Source organism: Aulonocara stuartgranti (genome assembly GCF_965226115.1).
Source record: "Aulonocara stuartgranti genome assembly, chromosome: 5".
Classification (NCBI taxonomy): domain Eukaryota; kingdom Metazoa; phylum Chordata; class Actinopteri; order Cichliformes; family Cichlidae; genus Aulonocara; species Aulonocara stuartgranti.
The window spans coordinates 9,656,906-9,680,000 of NC_138943.1; the positions used below are offsets into that span (position 1 = coordinate 9,656,906).

Genomic DNA, 23,095 nt, shown 5'->3' on the forward strand with positions numbered 1-23,095 from the left:
CTGTTACACTAGACAACTGCTGTTTCCTGCTAACTACCTGTCAAAAACTGACAAGAGGCAATCACCCCTACTATGACAAGAGCATATTATTATCAAGAAAACAAGGTTTTCTTTTTTTTTTTTTAATTTTAGTTGCTATGCCAAATCACGGAATTAATGCTAATTAGCTTCACTTCAGTAAATTTACCTCCAATGGTTGTTGAAGAAATGCACAGTTGTCAGTTTGAATTTTTTTAGCATCTCCTGATTATTAATGCACTGTTAATTACAGTTTGTGAAGTTCTTCTCAAAATGTAAAATTGCAGCTTTTGCATTTTGTAAGTAGGATGGTTTTCAGATTGCAGTGTTAATATGAAAACATGAATCATTCAGTCATATTAGTTTGCTGGTTATTTAGATGCATCACAACCAAGAATACTAAATGGTATTTGCACATAGACACGTGCACGCAAACGCACACTGACAGTTACACAAGTACTTCTCAAATAATTTGATGTCATTTATGCACTCGTTTAGTCTTAGTTCAAGGAAATATTATTCATAAAATCTCTCCAGTATAGTCAGTGAGTTACAGTGTTAAAATTGTTCTCATCAATCATGTATCTCACACACACTGAATGTGTGTTCACCCCAGCACTAACATTTTTTACTCCGAGTTTCTCTTCAAAGTGAAACCAATAATAAATATAGAAGCATTTTAAGGTAGACTGCAGCACTGTCTGTGTGCTTTTCTATTTTTCTTGTCTTTACTTGTGTTTACTCTTTCTACTTAATATGCTGCAATGTGTATGGATGCACATACATATCAGACTATGGATACAAAGACCCTCCCACCAACCACTCCTTGACAAGAAATAAGGATTGCTCCCAAGATTTTTAATTTTCATAATCTTAACCAGAGAAGGATATTAGAATGAGGCAGGCATGCTCTGCCATTTACAACCCCCATAAATAATTAAGATACTTTGCTAGAGTTAAAATGAGATGTCAGATGTTTAAAAATGATACTGGATATGAGATGAGATATCAGACAAACCTTTACCATCTGTCTTGGGATGTGAGTGAAATAAAAATGCATCTTAGACTAGTAGATTTGTATATTTTATATGGATTAATCTAGCCTTATTGCTTAATTTCCATTTTCTCAGTGAACACCAGAACCACTGCCTTTCTTCTTTGTTTCCCATGGTATTTTTGGTTAATTATTAACTACCAGAGAACAGTCTCTATCTCTTTAAATGATATCCTCCAGTTTAGCTTTCCTAGGCCATGACTTAAGAAACAAACATCCAAGCTCCTGTCAGTATACTGCTCAGACTGGTTTCAAAATCTTTCTTTGCATTCTGCCTCTGACCTCTGAGAGGGAAAGGATCGTCTCTTTTTGGAATTTGATCTTGTGGCTCATGGTGTTTGTGTATATTTAGATCTTTGCTAAACATATTTGACAGCACATTGTACTCAAAGCAACAGGGAACGCCTGCAACGCCTCATGGTGACAGTTTATGACAACAGTTGCTGACAGTGTCAAAGCCTCCGAACATGGTTTGTGTCTTCTCTGAGGTGATTGGTGGGCGGTTGTTTAAATGGTCACTGCAGTGAGCTGCCTGCAGGAGGACTGTCTCCCCTGCTGCCTTCTGCAGCAAACCTGCAGCAAGGTAGAGAAAGGAATAGATCGATCAAGGCTGGGGGTTGTGTCTGCAGCTCAATATGAGGTGAGAAAGTACAAAAAATGAAATTCTGTCTCTAATGTGAAACACTGCTTTCATATTAGTCACACTAGACCTTCATTCACAAATTCATGGGTATTACTTCCAGTTAGTCTGACCCCAAAGACTTTGGATGAATCTTTCCAATTAAAGTATATGCAAACATAGCTTTCAGATGAGGTGGCACTGTGTATTTGTGAGAAAAGTTTCATGAATAATGCATTCTGCTTAATTGCTGTGGTAGACAAGGAGGAGCAGCTTGACGTGAGGAGAAGCATCCACTCGGCTAATGAGCAGCAAAGTGTTTGAAAGAAAAATGGGCTAGAGGAATTTGGCTGTGCTCTGGGCCTTGTTTGCCTGCCCTTCCAATTCCACTTCTTAGCCTTTTTGTCTGTTCACACCCGGCTCTGAGCTCCCATGCACCATCCTGTGGAATCTTTTGTTTTCCAGGCAACGTGGTGGGTGGTGGGGAGAGTGCAGGTGTGCACAGTTGGAGTCACAGCTGCACCACTGCTCCAGACGCTCCCCACGTATGGGGTAAAGCCCTAACCAAACCAGGGCGGGGAACAGCTGTAGACTGCCAGCCAGACCTAGCTTAGTCCTGCCCGTCCGTGCTGAGCAGAGTTGGACAAACCCAAACATTGTCTTCCATGTGTTTTGTTAAAGGAAAGCCAATACGTTATAGTAACTTTCTACGCTGACATTATGGGCTCGGGTTTCAGGCAGATCTATACATGTTTTTTTTCTATATATATAATCTAACTATATTAAACTAAAGTGTGGATTTGTAGCACATTTTTAGCAGAGTGTGTGGAAGAGTTAAAAGAAAGAAAATGACATTATTAACATTTTCATCTCTGAAAAAAGAATGTTTAAATTGTATGCAACAAAATAAAAGCTCTAAGCATAAAAAATGTGACATTACAACACCACTGCTCTTCATCACCAGTGTTGGCTTGAAATGTCACATTTTATTTGGTGCATCAAATAGATAATGCCTATAGTGTATGAGCACAGCACCATGTCCCTTTTGGATGTATTTTTAGGTATAGTCTTTTTGAGTCTCAAGCTGGACACAACATTTTTTTTTAAGTTTAATAAAAAGTTTAAGGCAAGACAGTGAAAGTTTTTTTGTTTGTTTTTTTAATATTAAACCATGACTGATGATCCCGAAAACACAATTTTTAAACTTGGTTGAGAATTAACAAATCTAAAGATGAATTTGCACTGATGGTCTAACTGTATGCACATATTGTCCTGCTGTGAACCAGAATTTCTCCTCTTTATGAACCCCTCCGTGCAATACGTGGTTGTAATTCAATACATCTCTTTTACAGCAAAACGATGGGCAGTTCACAGTGATCCAGCTTGTTGGTATGCTACGCGGCATCGCCTCGGGCATGAAATACCTTGCCGACATGAATTATGTGCACCGTGACCTTGCTGCCCGAAACATCCTGGTCAACAGCAACCTTGTGTGCAAGGTGTCAGACTTCGGCCTTTCACGCTTCCTCGAGGATGATACGTCGGATCCTACTTACACTAGCGCTTTGGTATGAAAGAATCAAGTCTTCCCTTCACCTAATGAGACACGAGACACACAAGCAGTCAATTAAACTGTGTCTTCTAAATGATTTACATGATTTTGCAAATGACCACGTGGCTTCCATTCGTCTGCTGCTGGCAGAAAGTTTTATAGGTTATTTTAAGGGTTAAGTCAAGCTCTGGCGTGCATACTACAGTGCACTCCCAGACTGCTTTCCCTATCAAGACAAATATCACCCCTTCACCTGTTCTTTACTTCCTCTCTCTCCAGTATTTCATGTACCACACTTTCCTCCCAGGGGTTTTGTTATATCCATCTCCCAGTTTGGATTACCATCAGCATTGTTGCCATGAACAGTGTCTCTCTCCGGAGCCAGGACACTGTGACGGTCAGGTTTCGGTCTTGCGTCTTTTGCTGAGGTTGTGCCCTTTGTGTTCACAGGGAGGGAAGATCCCTATCCGATGGACTGCACCCGAAGCTATCCAGTACAGAAAGTTCACCTCTGCTAGTGATGTGTGGAGCTATGGGATTGTCATGTGGGAAGTCATGTCCTACGGAGAGAGGCCTTACTGGGACATGACTAATCAAGATGTATGTATTTAATTTTTGCTGAAATAATTTTTAAATTGGCTGTTCTTAATTCTTTAGACAAAGTTCCCCTTGAAACATTTTAAATGAGGCCTTACTACGGGTACATTTTGGGTGTCTGAGTTTCATTACAGCCTCAAATTCCTTAGAGAGGCATTTTGCCATCGTATCTGCTTTCCCTTAGCTAAACAGCAGCTTTCACACATGGGCTTTATATGAAAATTTCCCCGCACTCGCCACAGAGACATAATCAGATCATTTGAAATGCACAGCCCTGCTCAGTGGACAATTTCTGCTCTTGACTGGAGCCTCCATTTTCTATCTCCCTCTGGGTAGTGGATGGGAGAGCAAATTATGGGGAGAGAGATAATGAAAATAGTTTCAAATTGAAAGTGAGAACACTAATGTGCTAAGAGGGACTGAGGACCTCAACAGTTATCTTATTAGCAGCTCCAGATAGTGTTTCTGCTCCATCGGGGTCCTCGTTTGGAGGTCTCATGAATGAGATTAATCTGGGTCTGAATGGAGCTTCTTTAATGGTCCTGATAATGAGCAGGGGATTGGGCATCCTTGTCACAAGTGTCCTCTGAGTTGTTTCACTCTGTTAGCCGTGCACCACCTCTGTGTTCTCCCTCGACCAACAACATCCATGGCACACGTCAGACACATATTTAAGGTGGCTTAATGGGGAGAAAGCATTAAATACATTTTAAAGGCCGGAGATTAAGTCACTGTTGGCAGAGTGTAAGGGGAAATGTGAAGTTGTTGGAATAAGGTTTATGTTCCTACTGACCTAACTAGAGTTTCACACCTCTTCAAAATCGGAATTAACATAGTGAGTTCTGTACAAAAATATTCCACATATATTATATATATATGGAATAACTGTAATTAAAAGTAATTTAAATATTTCAGCCATTACTTTGCACACTAATGCACAAAGTAATGGCTGTAGCAGTTCACTGCTTAACGGATGTTTTCATTTAATCAGAAATGAAAGCATCAGCGCCGGGATTTAGTTGTGTTAGATGTGGCTGTGATGAATTTTTACTGTGGATGGAGCATTACTCTATAAAGCTAAGATAATAATAATTAATAACTGTATTTGTAAGGGAAATATTGAGAATTCTTTTTTTAGGCGTGGGATACTACATCGTTAAAAAATTTAATTGATTTAATTTCCCAATAAAAAGCAGCTGCTTCTTATAACTTTTCAAAGTTTTATGAGCCATTATTTTGGCACTCTGAACAAAGATACTTTTCTTTTTCTCTAAGTCTTAGAAATATCACTAAATACATGTAAAGTTTACCAAAAAATAAAAATGTAAATCTTTTTTGTTTTTCCTTTTCCTACCTTACATGATTTTATTTTCAAAAGCACTGCTGCAATTAACAATCTAATAACGTAATGTATCATAATATATTGTCAGATAAACATCCATACTTTCAAATGTAGCCCATGTAATTCAGTATTTTAAACTATCATATTGTTATTTATAATTAAGGAAAGATGTCTTCACATCTTCCAGAATTGGCTCTTAAATCTCTTCTCCCTAAAAATCAGTTTCCTCCTTGTAGAGCCTCATAGCGGCCCTTAGAAATCTTTGTCTCCCCCTGCAGGTCATCAATGCCATTGAGCAGGACTACCGGCTTCCCCCGCCCATGGACTGTCCCAGTGCCCTTCACCAGCTCATGTTGGACTGCTGGCAGAAGGACCGCAACAACAGGCCCAAGTTCAGCCAGATTGTTAACAACCTTGACAAGATGATCCGTAATCCTAACACACTGAAGGCGATGACCCCTTTATCTTCAGGGTGAGTGAAAAACAGATTTTGTCAATGATAGAATATAAGCATCAGAGTCTTTCTCCATAAAAAGACTCTGTCTCTCTAAATTCGTCCTCTTGCTACAGTGTCATCCACAGCACCGTCAACTTTTGTCTCTTGTTTCCCATGGCGCCGAGCGGTTATGTAAATTAAAGCCTTGGTTTGATAGATCAGATCCTTCCCACGAATGCTTCAGGCAAATCCTCGATTGAAGCACTTTCAAAATTTTCAAAACATTTGAAGCGTTTCTGCTCTGGGTGTTAGTTTCCTTTGAGAGCCAGGGTTTACTGATTTCCAATATCCCCGTCTGTAGTTTAGTTTGTGGTGAACTGCAGGACCAAGGGCCAAATTTTCCACATAGACTGAGTGAATATATTGGCTCCCTGAAGCCTATCACTTCATTTGGAAAATACCCTTTATGAGGAATCACTTTGGAAAATATTGGTTCATGGATAAGGCCGGTGGGATTTTTGGAAGTTCCGTCTCAAATTTTGAAAATGTAATGTAATAATTCATCTTTGAATCATACCCAGGTGGTCTAGACTGGCTTTGATGTTCAAGCTGCCATTTTGTATTATCGTTGTTCTTAACGGGCCCTGCTTGTGTCCCCTTCAGTGTTCATCTCCCTCTCCTGGACCGCAGCATCCCAGACTTCTCCAGCTTCAGCACTGTGGATGAGTGGCTGGATGCCATCAAGATGGGCCAGTATAAAGACAGCTTTGCCAATGAGGACTTCACTACATTTGATGTGGTGTCTCAGATGACCATGGAGTAAGTGCTGATGATTGCTGGTATTCTGGATACGATAAGGAAAAAGGGGGAAAAAAAGATCACAAGAAGTGGGTTTGCTGAGTCTCATATATACCTAAAACTTGAACGAGCACCAGACTCTGCCTCTGGCCTGTTCGAAAAGACGCAAGCACTGCATGCAATTAGCAGATTGTAATAATGCAGTTGCAAGGCTGAACCATCGGCACAATAGCTCAGAGCTATAAAATCAGCCTTTATTCTCTGCCATGTGTTCAGCAGGCCTCTCTTTGACCTCACTTTAAAGATTAAGAGGAAACATCAGAATGTGGGGTCAGTTTCATGAAATACTAGGAGAACAATTACCCCAAACATATAAAATAGAATCTTGTTAAGAGTGCCACATGTAGAGAAATTGATTTAAAAAAAAATGCTGTCAGTGTATAACAGTATCACATGCCTGACATTGTTTCACAGAAATGTTGAGCTTCAGTTCTTTTGAAGAAAACAGATGGTAATGGGTAATTCAACAACTTTGATTACTGCTGAGACTTAGCAGTAGAAGAAAGAAAACTAATTATTTTATGGATAAGAAACACATTATAAGCAAGCGATATTTGGGGCCGAAGCCTTGAGACAATGTGGGACTGGATATTTCAGCGGGAACTCATGATCTTTGTAACGGATGTTCTCTATGGTAGACTTTAGTGAAAAACATGTTGCGATTTTGGCATTGTATACATTCGATTTAGTGGTGAGAGACAGCCAGAAGACTTCCTTTACAAAAAAACAACTGACGTTCAAGCTTTATTTTTGTTTTATTTCTAACCTCAGTGCATGGACACACAACTGTGTCTTGTCAAAACCATTCATGCTTTCGTTCGATTACTGTCAAACCGTTTTTCATACATGTGTTTTTTTCAGTTGTAATGCTTGTGTCATGTCTTATGCTGTCATATTATACTGTGATATGTGGCGATATGTTGCTACCAATTTCTGACTTTTTTGGCAAATGCCCGTTTGTCTTTTACATGCATATTGTGGGTGGATGGAAAGATTGAAAGATAGATGGAATAATAGGTCGTGAAAGACTGTTTTATAGCCTGTGGTAACATCAGCCTAACATCTGCTTCTGTCTGTACTTCCAGTGACATCCTGAGGGTTGGTGTGACGTTAGCAGGCCATCAAAAGAAGATCTTGAATAGTGTCCAGATGATGCGGGCACAGATGAACCAGATCCAGTCGGTGGAGGTTTGACCCTCCCAAGTGGAGCAGAGGGAAAAATAAGGCGGTTGGGATGCAGGGCTCTGGGTGCAGAGGATGGAGTTGATGTTTTTTTTTCTCTTCTTTTTTTTTCCATGTGACAATGTGTCTGGTCTTCCCACCAGACTGCCATTCATCTCCCATTCCCTTTTCCACTTCCCTCCGTGCTCCTCCTATCCCCTTACCCTGACTCTCCCTCCATCCTTGGGATCAGCTGTGGAGAGTTAGGAATACAAAAGTCCTTGTGAAGAAGCATCAGACCGCCCACAGCCAAACCACCTTTAGAGCCAGAAACATGGGAGGTTAGACGTGACCAGCAACGCATTTTTTTCAATCTTCCACCTTTTTTCATTGATGTTGTTTTATTTTATTTTATTTTATTTTTTGGTTTGCTTGTTCTGATAATTTTTTAAAGAATTTTTTAAAGAAAAAAAAAAGAAGAAAAACTGAAAAAGGAAAGGAGTTTATCTAAATTTATAGATGATATAAGGTTGAACACTAGATGAACTGAGTAGGAAAGCTACCCTTTAAAAGGGCAACAAAAAAGAACACAAGGAAGAGTTGAGGAGACTGCTCTCGACAAGGCCTGGATTTTGTTTTTTTGTTTTTGTTTTTAATTTTGGACATTGTTCAAAAACACAGAAATTCTCTGTGGTTTTCAGAAAGGCAAGGTGTGGAGGAGACTAGGTGATCCGATGTGTACACCCAACTGTTTCCCCGGGAAAGATGATATAAAAGAGTGAACTAGACAACTTTTGCCACAGACAATGTCAAAACCACTTTCAATCAGACTGATAAACAGTGAAATCAACACTGAAGAAAAAGGAAAAAAAAAAATCTCATTGCAAGTAATTTTCTATATTGTGTGATATTTTGTGATGAAGACTCCCTCTCACCATGCTTCCTCTCACTAAAGAAAATTTAAGTGTTTTTTTTCCTCACAGCCTGCCAAATAGAAGTATTTTGCACCCCAATCATGATCCTGTACTGTACATATCAAATGCACATGACCTGCCATAAAACGATGACTCAGAGATAGCTATTGTAATTAAACAGTTCAGGAGCAGAAGAACTGATTGCAAAGGCGGTGGGCTTGAGTTTATTTTCTTGATTTTTTTTTTTTTTTTTTTTTAAAGCAAACTGAATACCTGTGTAGTCATACAAAAAGAGACAGGTTATACATTAGAATCCACGTGCATTAAGTCTCTGTTAAAGCTTCCTCACTCATGTTCATCTCCGGTGCTGTGTGTCCGCATGTGCACATGCATAACACATGCACAAAGAAGCAGTCGCTCCCGAAACGTCGGGACTTGTTTGATAGCATGCTGAGTGAGTGGTTAATTTCACAGTGCTTTGATTTGCTGCAATTACTAGAACTCTGTTTGGTAAGAGCTTAGATTTGACACACTTTACAGAGTGTAATGCGTCTGCATTATATTCGGTCTTCTTCTGCCAGTTTTCCTTTTCTAAACAAATTCGTACATTTTTCTTCCTCGCGCACACAATCCGAATCGTGAATGGACTTTTCAGCGAGATGTTGACTGAATGGAAAAACATGCAATGCGTTGTATTAATTTCTCTATTGGTATCAATGAACTGCTATTATTACTTTAAGATTTTTTTTCTGCACTGAGTCTACTGTGTGACTCCAACAAAACACTCTGGATCTTCCATAAATGCTTTGAAATTATTTTTGAATCATGTTGGTGCACAAAACCATGTAGATAAATGGCAATTTCATGTAACAGGCCTTGGCTTTATTTAATAGACAGTATATGCATTTATTTTATGGTTTCCTGTGAAAGGTACTGTCTAATGAGTTCAGAGCACTCAGTCATTGTTTGTGTTGTGGTCAGTAACCCGTTGGAAGGGTTATGGGGGGAAAGATGGAGTGTATAGCAATGCAGTCATTCTCCAGCGATGGTGAATGTTGAATCAGACAGGGGTTTATGTACACAGCCACTAAATGTTATCAGCAGTGGAGAGCTCCCACTGAGCTGCGCTCTGAGACCTGACAGCCAGACATGGATGTCCAGCTGTGAGCCATCGGTCAGATGTGTCTGGTCACAGCGGGGCAGCCGCACCCTGATCACTGCTGCTCTGTCCAGGCACTGATTCCTTCCCCGTCCTCTTGATCACAGACATGCCTGTGGGCCACCTGTCTGCCGCTTCCACTGATCTCCACACAGTCGGCTTCCAACAGTTGTCCGGTTTCATCTCGGCGATTTTAAAAGAATCTACAGCAGCAGGCGAACTGCCACTCATATGAGTGGGGCAGTTGTGTCATGTCTTGTCCTAATGCTGCATGCCACTGAGTATGAGAGAAAGATTCCTCGGGACCGGACAATGCTTCCATGTTTGCTTGCACCAAATCCTCAGATGTAGACAGGAGTTCCCAAGACAGCTTTAGCACCAAAGCCCCTCTTAAAGAAAGTGAGAAACCTCAGTTACTGCTCCACTGTTGTTCTACCTTTCATTATCCCTGCCTATCCAGAGAATTTAAGGCCAACAGTGGATGGTGGGATTTTCATTCTTTTTCTGCCCTACGCTCTGCTTGGTTATTTTCATCTGCGGTACAACACATCGAACAAATATTTCCCTGGAAGCTTTTCATAACATATGAAACTGAAGGAGGAGACTCATGAGCTGTTAAGTCATAGCTGAGAAGTGAGTGAGAAGTGATGCTGTGACCTAAATGCCACTGATGCCAACATGTAGTCTTCTTTTTTTTTTTCCTGAGTTTTGATTATCTTCCCTTTCCATTTCCCAATACTTAACAGCTCATCAGTTTTATTTAGTTGAGGCTGTACGCTCTCATGGTACAGCAAATATGCTGTCGTCAGGAAAAACACTTAAGAAATTAGACTCGAGTATACACAAGGCTGGTGAGGTTTCGCTCCAGCCCCATTAAAGCTCATTCAGATGCTTGTCCTTGGATGCTGCCAAGACTGTGAGTTATTAATCAAGCAATTATCCTTGACGTTAGCTTCAAGGAAGTACCTAAAACAGGGTGGGCGGACATGCCGCAGTTGTGGAATAGTGCTGAAATTATTCAAATTTCTTTTGGTCCATACTGTCTGTACTTCTTGCAGCTTAGAGAATTCTTTTTCTGAAAGTTTGGTTTTATTTTATTTTTCATTTCATATATTGGAGTTTAAATCTTTTGTTTGAATTTGGAGTGTTTGGAAATGCAGCATGAAGTGTCTGCTCTATGTATCTTATGATTCTCGTGGCACAAAAAAAATATTGTTGCAGATCAGAGCAGTGACCAGCGAGCTCGTATGTTCAACTTCTAGGCTATTGAAAAATGTATAGAAAATGAATTAGTGATTCAGCTAGTGCAGTTTTTATGACAGGCATGTTTCTAAAAGAATTTTCACTCAATGTGATTATTCTTTTATTGCCTCTGAAATCAGACTGAATATTTCATTTAAATGAAATTACTTTTCCATTTTTGTAAATGGTTTTCACAGTTCAGAAGTACAGTAGTATATATCACAATATTCAATCACTTGGAAATTTGATGACTTGTAAATACAGAAGGGTCTTTGTGCTCTTTATTTTATTCACTTACTTATTTTTTCTTTCAGAGCAGTTGCTTTTTACCATTCACCTCCCCCCCAAAAAACAGCATGTATGAGTACCTCAACAGGTGTAGTCTTACCGCAGCAAAAATACGGCATCTACACATGCAGGCTCCAGTTTCCCTTGTTTTCCTCTGGGTAGTAAAGTAGATGCAGTGTGGTGGTGATGCCAGTGATGGTTTCACGCATTTTGTCTCTGCATTTTTCAGAGAAACATCTTGTACTTTCTCCTTTCACATCTGTGAAGAAAAGTAAAACCACTCAGCTCTGTCCTCACCGTGTGCCAATTTTTTGAAGGACGAAGAAAAACCGTTAAGCCTCAGTGTTACAGTTACGTGACCGTGTGCATAAACACGAGCTGTGCCAGCAACTGGGCTGCATATGGACGCCACCTTACTACAGTTTGGTCAGACCTTGAAGTCTAGCTCCTGTTGTGGCAGAAAATGGCTCCTCTTTAATGGCTGCAGACTGAAGTACCAGAGCGCCCTCTACTGCCGTGGTGGTCAATTGTATCTCATTGGGGTGACATTTTCAGGTCCAAGTAGTTTGCGAATGCTGCAGCAGCCAGATTACCAGTGTTTAGGACATTTCAGAAAGCTTCTGCTGACGGACAAATGCTGGCTGCTGCTCAGAGCAGGCCTGAGTCTTTCGCTCAGTTCAACAAGCTTTTCTTCCAGTATGGCATCCTGTCACTTGTGTTGCCTTCTGTTTCTCTCACCCTACCCCAGTCTCTCACTCCACCACTACCACTCTGGCTGTTGGTTAGTGCAGTCAGGGTATCTCTGTGTGCTCCTCTGGTCTGTTAAAGCCTATATTATAGACCAGTGCTGGTTCAGACCACTGTGACTGATGTGGGAGATCCTGTATTTCTGTATAAATGTATATTGACTGTAACCCTGTGAATGATGTAACAATTTCATTATTTGTAATATTGTCATTGGTTTATTTTCTAAAAATGGAAAGCCCAACTTGACTCTCCTCAATAAAAAAAAAACACAAAGAAAAAAAAACATCTGTAATAAAAAGAAAATGTCGATAAGGTTTTTTTTTCATTATTTATTGATTTTAAATATCATCATCATCAGCATTTTTAATGTCTGTTTTACAGTGTTTATCTAAAAATATGTGGTGTCACAAACATGAGTGGATGCTGGCTGTGGCACTGCCAGACAGATAATTACTGTTTAAGTCATTTTTTTAAGGATATTTTTTAAGTTTACATGTAATAAAAATGTGTCTCTGTGGCAATAGTCTAGTCAGCTGGCATTTAATTTAATCAAGTAAAAAGCAGCTACAAATAAATGCTGTAAGTAAATATATATATTTATTTTTATATATATATTATACTTTTTATATTTATATTTTACTTTACTATTATTTCTTTTGCAATTTAAAAGAATGTCAAATCACTCAAAACCTAGTCACTTGAAATGCCGAGGATTACTTTTTCCTAGCATTAGATACAATTCTTATTAAAATTAAATATTAATCTAGAAAAGCCAAATGTGGTATTTTAGGTTAACATTATGTTTGATACTTATTTGCCTTTCAAAAATTGCCCAATAACATAAATTATTAGAGTAAATGTAAAAAATAAAATAAAAAATAAAAAACAATTTGAAAGCTAAGCCGGGTGACACTTTTGAAAACACCTAAGGCATACTGCCACAAGGAAGCTAGTGCACTGAGGGGGAAAAACAGCCGAAAAGAGCAGGTAAGAAAACTTCAGCTTTCATTTGTTTTTACCCCGATGATATATATATTTTTTAAAGTCATGGCTGACAAACCCAAAGCAAAACCTTAGTAATACATGAGACATTTAGTCATAATGAAAAGGAAAAGCTCAATTAAGCTGTTGCTATGGCTAGCTTGCTTACATTCAACAGCTAACATGGGGTTTGTTTGTGTTCTACATCGTTTTTTAAGTGTACTGCATGGTGGCCCCATCTACCCATGACAGAGCAGGCATGTAGATGGGTGAAAGATTAAAGAAAAAGCTAACAGAAGTTTCTTAGTAAGGGATTGGGCCACAGCATGCTGTCAGGAAATCTTTGTTAAGCCATTGTATTTACAACTTCCTGGAACTTCTAGTGGAGATGCCATTAATCCATTCACACTGCATTATCAGATGAAACAGAACTCTTTAGCATATGATTCACATAATGTTCACAGATCATTCAGGGAATTGGCAATCTGGAAGAGACCACTCTCATCAGGATAAGAGTTTCATCAGAGTACAACAGAGCCCCAGGATGCCCTCACTGTAGGTGCAAAGGATCTTTTTCTCACTCTCTCTTTTTTTTGCTTTAATATTCCACCTGTTAGTGTTTTTAATTCCTTTGAAATACAAGGTTCAAATCATCATAAGCTTCATTTTCCCCTTGTGCATGCAATATTTGGATTTGTGGCAATATTTTTTGCTGGGTTACGCAGCCTAAAAGGACAAAAAAACTGATTCATAAAAAATCATTTATTTGGTTTGGTCTGCTTAGTTGTTGCTTTCTGTTTTTGCTCAATAGAGTGCTGTTTTTATGTTGAGAATTCTAACATTTAAAATGCCTGACTGGGTGTTTTATGAAAAAAGAAAACTGTAAGAGAAGGGTTATTTAACCTTCAGTGGTACAAGTCCTACTCTGATGGGATTTATTTGAGCTCACAATGAGCTATCCTAAAAAGAAAGGGGGGAAAAAAGTCCCGCAGGAAATAATTCAAATTCCTACAGTTTAAAAATTAAATCTTCTGTAGTAACTTCACCAATGCTAAAAGCATGGCTAAAGATTTAGTAAATGCTTTCATGTTCAGAAATGTCGCATTGCATACACATCAAAATGGACTTAGTCTCAAAAGCACCTGCAAATCCAGAGATGATTATTTTAGGTCAAATTAAACATTTAAGTTAGCATCACTTCTCTCAGTGTATGCCCGGAGCCTTCCTACTGCACATTGTTCTGTGGTTTTGTGTCAGAAGTGATTTGACCAACAGCGCTGCCATCTCTCCACAGCTCCGTTTCTTGACTGTAGGTCAGGCTCCTTTCACCTTGCTCAGAGAATTTTGAAACCTCATTAGCAGCCGACGCGTGAAAGGCTGGAGACCTCGACCTGACCCGCTGGAGAATGGCGTGTGTGTTAAACGGTTTACCCCATGAGGAGTAGGGGAGAGGTTCAGGAGTTCAGTGGAGGGGGGTACACCCAACCCTTTTCAACTGCTACCCTTGACCACCCATAATTTCTTCCACTTGGTTATACCTTGATGACTCTGGGCCCAGCACAGTCCAGCATTGGAACAAATTGATAGATTTTTTTTTTCTCTGAGCGGGGAAGAACATACAGTACACTTGCAAAAGTGGGTGCAAAGAAGATTATAGGTTTTTACGTGAGTGACGGTAGCATTTTTATATTGGAAAATTCATTTAATTTAGGAATATTTCAGGTACTTAAGCAATGTTGTTTTTTTGTTGTAGACTGAATTATGGTTGAATAGGGATAAGGGGGATTTGTAGCGGTGCCTACGGTCTTGTCCTTTGCATAATTCATTGCTACGACACCGTCCAGAGCCCTCCTTTGCACCTGGTGTACCAATTACAGAAAAGAGTTGCGAACCAGCCATGTTCATGTTGTTCTTCTTTTCTTTCATGAAAATAAGTCAGTTGTTGGGCTGTACTAGCGGCTTATTGCCTTTGCAGTAGTGTAAAAAAAAAAAGAACCTATATCCAGAAGGCAGGCATGCAGAAGAAAAATTGACCATGTAATAGTCGATTCAAATGTAGAAAAATCTGCAAAAACAGAATCCAGAATGCTAGCTCAAATAGTCAAAACAAAACACCTTTCCAAGAAACAAAGGTAGGCACAACAAGCACACACAGGAAAACAGACGGACTAAAAAGCACCAGGTGTTTATCTAGAGGGGGGATGTGGATGCCTCATTAAAAAGAATCTGAAAATCCCACCCAGTTATTATATTATATTTTTCCACCCTATCTCTTCTAATCAGATTTTCATTTTTTCCAAGCAGTGGAATTTTAGGGTGGCCTTCTCAGTATGTGTTATTTTTAAATTTAAAATTTTACAATTATTACTTATTTTTAGATGATCAATATTTGCAGGCATCAACAACTGGAAAAAATAACTTGTGAGCATGAAACTATATTCTACAATAGTTAGTGGTCTCATAATGTCAATGTTTTACTTCAGTTATGTGTACTAAAACAAACTGGACAATTACACTTACAATTGCAATATTTTTTGGCAATTATCAGTTATATTCATTTATAATTTTGCCTGTTAGCATAACTATGCTGACACATACAGAAATGATAATCATACAGTTGTTTACAATATTATTGATTTATTCACACAGTGTCAATATTTATTAGAAGTTAGTGTTAGCAAGAGGTATTATTAAATTATTATTTTCACAGTGTAAGTGGTTACATACACACATTTTTTTATTCTTACCTAAACAATTCTGAATTAAGATTTCAGACCAACAGTTTTCACGTGTACAAATGTTGAATATGTCAAAAAAAACAAACAACTTTTCTTATTTTAGAAAGAGAGGTCTATTTTCCCACACATTTCCTATTCTTTAATCGTATTCAACATAGGACACATACAGTCTGAAAGTTAGCAGTTAACAGTACAGTTTTTCTTCTGATTAGGTGAGATAAAGACTAATGTAAGGGTCTGATACTGTGTTTGTTAAATCTGATCATGGTGTTTGTAGAATGGTTTAAAAGCCTAAATAGAATAAAACTAACGTGAAACAATATATTTAGCTTCATGTAAACATAGCTAAGGAACAGATCTGTTTGTGTTGATTTTTTACATTTTTGTTCACATATTTTCTGCCATTTGAGCATTCGAGCATGCCTTTTATTCATATTTTAAAATTGTAATTATCCATTGATCCATTTTTGTGCAATTATAGCTATTTCTTTTCTTTTCTTTAAATTTAATACAGCATTTTAAAATGTATCCAGTGGCACTGTAGTGGGATTGGGAAGAATTTTAAGCTTTTTTCCACTCATCCGCATATGAAGGACTACATAATCCTTACAAGTCAATCAACATCACACTGAGCTGGAATCACCTTTTCGAAATACTTATGCAACATCATCAAAGTTCTGTTTGAAATTAAATAGCAGTAAGTTATGGTGAACCAGTTAGTCAGTTAAAATCAGTTCAAAAGGTTCACATACAAAAAAAAAAAATTCTGCCGAACATCTGGACGAAAGCCTGAGCCAAATAAACCAGAAAGAGTAACTTTATAACTTTGATTGGGTTTTCACTTTATATGAAAACATCTAGCCACCAGCTGGGAAAGTTCTAAATAAGGATCTTGGTCCAGATGTCAAAAGAAACAAAGAAAGTAACTAAAGATCCATGAGAGATTACGAAGAAGTAGGCATAGCGTAAAAACATTAAATACATTAAAAACTGGCACATGCATAGCCTGAAGCAGGTATGTTTTCAGGATTTTCTGAAAATTCATGCGAGCTGCTGTCCAGTATTTTCACATTGCAGAAAATGTCCCTTTTAGGCTGACGGATTTGGAAGCAGGAAATCACTGCAGATTTTCCATAAAGTTGGCTGCAAGATGAAAATCTGTATGTGGCCACCAAGGACATTAAGGCCAGTGTGAGTGAGGGAGGAAGAGTTCACCCGTTCATATTGTGTCGAAAGACCTCCAAATGGGTCAGAACTGTCACAAGCCATTTCCATCATGTCCTGCTCCAGAAACATGATGGAAAGTGGAATTAGAATGAAATAAGACAGTGATTCCTCCGGGCACACGAGGAATGGATCTGCTTACCATACAACTGCCCTTAATTGGCAAGAAGCTCAAAAGTTTGACCCCAGGAGCCAGGTTTTAAGAGAGTTACGAGACAGTGGCTAATGCGGCACAGACTGCTTAGACCCTTTGTCTGGATTGATGAATTAATGTGTCCAAGAAATCTGGACATCTGGGCTTGAGCTTTGGCAAATTACATCCAGCTCTAACTGGACTCTGCTTAATACGGCCCAGCAGGTACAGTAAAAAAGACTCAGGGGTTAATGTGAACCTTGCAAGGACCTTGGTTATAAATAAAAACCACATTTGATCCATGTTGCACACTGCTATGGCTTGGCACTTTAAGCAACATTTAAACAGAAGCCGTTTCCCAAGGACAAGCAACAGCTTTGTTATCAGTATTAACGGTATGAAGCTGGCAAGGCATATAATCAAAAACTAGGGAAATGTGCCGGGTTTGCCATCTTGCACTGCAAGTGAAGCAAAATCTGACTGCAAATACACTGATTATATGTACTTAATAATATATCCAATTGTAAAAAGACAATTAGTTGCCACAGTTAAATCATGCAGTGACATTTGCGTAGCTGCAGAGTGCCAACATCAAAGTGTAAATTCACTGCAACACAGAGAGACTGCTGAACCGCTTTTCTTTTTAATTCCCTTCCACTTGAGTTACACAACCCACAGATGCCACATCGTGTCGGGCAGAACCAAAGGGAATATCTTTCCCTCTTGCAGAAATGCTCACTGAGTTTTAGGCTGAGCTTCATGTCTGCCTCCAGCATGCAAAGGGAGCAAAGCATGAGGGCATGACTCAGAGGAGCTTAGAATGTCTGACCTACATGGCAATATAAATCATATATTCCACTACGTTCCTTATATATTGTTGCACTGGTTCTCATTTTATATGATGTTTTTATTATAATGAGATAGCATGAAGTCAAAGACTTTCCCCCCCAAACAGTGTACCTCAGTTTACTGTTAATAAATTAATAGTTTACTTAATATTGGTCCTGTTGAATAATATGGAAATAATATGGAAATTGTTGTGCTCTGGAAAGCTATAAAAAATAAAAGATCCTGAGCTCCATCTAGTGATAGAGATAAAGAGTTACATTATATCGCTTCTGCTTTAAAGCTCTCAGTATTTAGTTTAGCATGGCTGCCATAGTTCTTTTTTTTTGCTTCTTTGTTTGTTTTTTAGCTAAACAATGTGAAGTCCAGTTAAAAGTCCCAGATACTTCTAACATCAAGACAGAAGTATTTGCTCATTTGTATGCCTGAATGTATTAACAGCTTTTTCATACAGCACATTTCACACAAAAAGCAATCAAATGTGAATCACAAAGGAAAAAACATCACATAAACGGCAAGAAACAGAAGCATAGATCAACAAAGTGCAATTGTTCATTACCATTTGCTGTGAAGACTGGAGAGTCGACAGGTTTTCATACCATCCAATCACCACCAGAGCTGATTTCAGTGATTATGCATTCCTCTGTGGCTGAATAAATGTTAGTAAAATCAGCTGCTGGAAAGAAGAACTGCAGGTACCCAGGGCTTTGACGTTGGTGGGAGTAATGCTTGAGGGGATGAAGAAATGTAATCAACAAAAAGGCTCAGGCACAGGTTTCATTTAATCAGCTTTACTGACAAAAATGTGACGCTATAGTCAGCAATTTGATTTTAGTCAGTCTCTAAAGAGATGAAGCTAGATTTTTGTTTCGAAACATTTAGATGATATTACATCAAATGCTCCATGTGAACATGAGACGAAAGGGTTAGACTAGTCCAGTATTTGGAGTGCGCACGCACAAATAGTCATGTTAAGGTTAGGAATTGAAGCATCCAAAATAAATGTTATATTGCATTTCAGAACCAAAAATTGTCATTTAGAAAAATATGCAGCAGTAGCACATTCATGCAGTCATAAATTCATAGAATAATCTTTTATACTTATATATTCACATCAAGAGCCACAGTAGTAAAGTATTCTTTAAGATCTTTGCAGAAATAATTAAAGCTCAGTCCTTTAGACTTATCCAAACAAACAGTAACATTTGAAATTAAAATCATGTGTAGTTATTGTGCCAATTTTACAGATTTACAGTCCATCCGGTTTAAATTAAAATGGGTTATTTATGTGTTTCGTCATGGACAAAGCATTTCTTGACCCCTCCTCTCCGTTGTTGTTCAATGAGCCCTCTAGTGTTAGAATAAGTCAACTGGATTTTGACTTGCCCTTAGTTACAAGGACCCACTCACGTGTATGCTACTATAAGATATTCTTTAATATCAAAAGTCATCACCGTAGTGGATGGAAGTAAGAATTTCACTTACTTGAAATATTTTGATATATTAATGATATATTAATTAATATATTATCATAAACTGTATACAAAATCAATCTTATGTTCCAGTACAGGAACAAAAGCTTTCACAGATATGAAAGTAGCTGATAATTAATAAGTTGTTCTTCAGTACTTCTCAAGTAACTCTGGATCCAGTTCTGTATAGTAGAGAATTATATTCTGGGAGATAGTAAAATGGTAAATTGCCTGTATTTGTATAGCGCTTTACTTGCCCCCATGGACCCCAAAGTGCTTTACACTACATTCAGTCATCCACCCATTCACACACTGGTGACGGCAAGCTACATTGTAGCCACAGCTGCCCTGGGGCGCACTGACAGAGGCGAGGCTGCCGGACACTGGCGCCACTGGGCCCTCTGACCACAACCAGTAGGCAACGGGTGAAGTGTCTTGTCCAAGGACACAACGACCAAGACTGTCGGAGCCAGGGCTCGAACCGGCAACCTTTACAAGACGAACTTCCAACTCTTGAGCCATGATCGTCCCGTAAGTCATTAGGTCATTAGGTTAGGTTATCGATAATACACAATTGTCCATAAAAGTGATCTAACTTTCCATGTTTTTCAAGAATTATTACTGATCCAATCCATCAATACTGATAAATTATTCATCAGTTGCTATATTTATCTCAAAACCTGAAGTATTATATTCAGCTCCTTGGTGCTTGTTTGAGTGAAGAGAGCGGATATAAAATTATTTAATAGTGAAATAATGCCAAACTATTTAGGGATTCTGCATGTACTAAGTACTTAAAGCAACATGAAACAAATGAAATTGAAAGTAATAAATAATAAATGAGTAGCTGCTGTTGTGCACCTCTCAGTGTTTAGATAAGAGTTCAGTAGAAACAGATGTTGGAGAAAGCAAAAGTTAAATGTATGCATTGATAATCATAAAGTAAGTATGACCCAGTGATTCACTAATATCTCCTAGCTGGATCTTTGAAAAATGTCTTATTTATCTATCATTAAGTCGATTTATTAACTTTTGTTAGGGAAGTACAGATGACTATAACTACCAGGTAACTCCTGTTCACCCATTGTTCCTTTAGCAAATAAGTAGCTTTTTGAATCCTTGAAATATGGCACATTCTTGTTTCGAGGTACAGTGCAGACATCAAATGCGATACCTAATATTACTGTTTTCCCTTCAAGAGCTGATTCATACATACATGAATTCCAGCAGAATCAACCCTCACATTGTTCATCAGCCAAATTCTATCCACAAATTCAGCCCGTGTCTTGCTGAAGGAAATTTAGCAGGGTGCACATGTGCTTTCTCTTTGCTCATTCTCTCATCTACTTTCCTGGAAACAGAGGGGGGAAAAAAACTTTTGATTGGTGGACACTTGCCTGACTAATGGAAAACAAAGATACATCTGTCCTTCAACTTTCTTTAAACAGCTCTCTAATATTTCTCGTGTTCTTTGCTGAAAACATGACAAAGACCTGGCCTTTCTTGCGGCTGACCGTGTGGCTCGATTTCAACAAAGATCTAAAAAGCAGGTAGTGAAGCCAAGTCGCTGTCAATGTAAAACCTTTAACAGCCAAACAAACAATTTAGTCTGGCTAGAAAAGATTGTGGCTGTCAGCTGAAGAGAGTATGGTGCACTTTAAAATGTATCTGAGTGAAAATGCTTTGTTCATCCAGTAAATATAGTCCAAGGGAATTGTGTGAATAAAATGAGGCCAAAATCTTACCAAATATTTCAATTTTATGGCACTGTGCATGCATAAATAAGCATGGAGTCTCAGAAAATAAAAGGTTTCTACATATATAATATATGTACTAATACACAAGGGTCCGCTGTCATATGATTTTTGCATCCTGATTATCCACTGAATAAGGAGTTACAGTGGATAATCAGTTGCACTGTTGACACATTTCACCACATGGGGGCAGTGTTTAACAACAGCTCAACCAGTGTCACGATCTGGAGGACAAATTTCCCTCCAAGGTCTCTGTCTGTCTAGACAACTTGCAATTTTCTTCTATTTCTTTCTATTTTTGCTAGCAAAGAGAGTGCGAACATTTCTACCTGAATGGTTTAAAAGGACAATTTTGCAGCTTATCCACTGTTGTCTTGTCTAAGCTGATGAAATTTGTCAACCAACAAAATGAAACAGAAATTGGGCTGCAAGGAGAAACAACAGGCATATGGGACTTCAGTCAAAGGAGGCTGATAAATGCCAGCAGCAGCAAAGTAATATCTTCTCTTTTGATCGCTGGCTTGCGGGAGAGACATTGAAGAAATATTTTGAGATGGAGTGAGGTGTGTCCTCCAGTTGCAAAAGATTACTTAGTCTGTATGTAATCCAAGAGAAGGTCATTGCTCACCTTTAATCTCCTCCCATGTGACATTATACGAGCAGTTATCACTACAGTTCTAAAAATGATTGATTGGAAGATATCATCAACATGTTAGCCACACCATCCCATCTGCTCATGAGTACAGATGAATGATATGTGATTTTGTGCAGGATATTATTTACTGACTGTCAGGAGGGCCTTGGATATAGCGGATATCTACATTTATACTGAATTAATTTTTTTCTGTACTTAAATTTGCACTAGTTTGAGCATAGTTCAAGAGCAAGAGCTACCATATAAATAGTAATATGTGCACGACTGTGAGGAGGGTATACTATAGAGTATGTAAGAATAAAAAAAGAAAAGAATTTACTTTGTGCAGACAAAGGGGAAAAGTCCAACTATTTTCACCTCCAGTTCCAGCAAAGAAAAAATAAGGTAATTTTGAATTTGATGGCAACCACAAATCTAAGAAAGAATGGGACAGGGCTGTGTTTACCACTGTGTAGCATCTCCTGTTCTTTTAACGACAGTCCATAAATGCCTGGTAACAAATGGGACCAGTTGCTGGACTTCATCGGCGTAACTTTGTGCTGAACATTGGGGTGGGGTGGGGGGTGGGGGGGTGGGGGGGGGTGTGTGTGTCAAGATCTCTGTCTAAATAAATAAATAAATCTGGTTAAATTCCCAGATGATTAAACATGCAACTAGTTTGCTGGTAATAACTGAAATGAATAAAGAAAATCAGCAGCCTATTTATGCAATATAATTCATAATTTTATTGGGGGGGTTATATTGGTTGGGTCTGATTATGCCTGGAAATTACACCCCTGCTGGACTTTTAGGAGAGAAACGTTGTCCCGCTCTCATCTGATAGGATTCTAGCTTTTCAGCAGTCCTGGGTCAATCCTAGGTCTTCTTTGTTGTGCATTTGGTTTTATGATGTGCCAAATGTTTTCACTTGGTGAAAGATCTGGACTACAGGCAGGCCAAGACTTAAAAAATGCAGTATGCAGTTTAGCATTGTGTGGCTGAAATATGCAAGGCCTTATCTCACATGGAAATATCTTGGATGGGAGCATATGTTGCTCCAAATCCTGCATATTCCTTTCAACTCTGCCTTTCCAGATGTGCAATCTGCCAATTCCATAGGCACTGATGCACCCCCATACCATGACAGATGCAGGCTTTTGATGACAAGTCAGATGGTCCTTCCTTGACAGAATTATCCCAATTTTTAATGTAGTGCTGTCTGAAAGCCAAAAGATGAAAGCCATACAGTACTGATGTTTGTGGAATCTCAGCCCATATTAACTTCCTCTAAGAAACTCTTTTTATATTTAATCATGTTACTGATTA

General features: G+C 38.6%; 1 protein-coding gene across 8 annotated transcripts in view; it reads left to right on the forward strand.

Annotated features, from left to right (window-relative positions):
* ephb2b (eph receptor B2b) overlaps positions 1–12,299 on the forward strand; it is a gene marked incomplete at its 5' end in the record, with an annotated part of 170,500 nt that extends 158,201 nt beyond the window's left edge. For all 8 annotated transcript variants that reach the window (XM_082532132.1, XM_082532134.1, XM_082532133.1 and 5 more), the window contains 5 exons: positions 3,044–3,259; positions 3,694–3,843; positions 5,461–5,654; positions 6,282–6,437; positions 7,562–12,299. In XM_082532132.1, coding sequence (XP_082388258.1) covers positions 3,044–3,259; positions 3,694–3,843; positions 5,461–5,654; positions 6,282–6,437; positions 7,562–7,670 — 825 coding nt within the window. In that variant the 3' untranslated portion in view covers positions 7,671–12,299. The remainder of the gene's footprint in view (positions 1–3,043; positions 3,260–3,693; positions 3,844–5,460; positions 5,655–6,281; positions 6,438–7,561) is intronic.
* Positions 12,300–23,095: the final 10,796 nt, after the last annotated feature.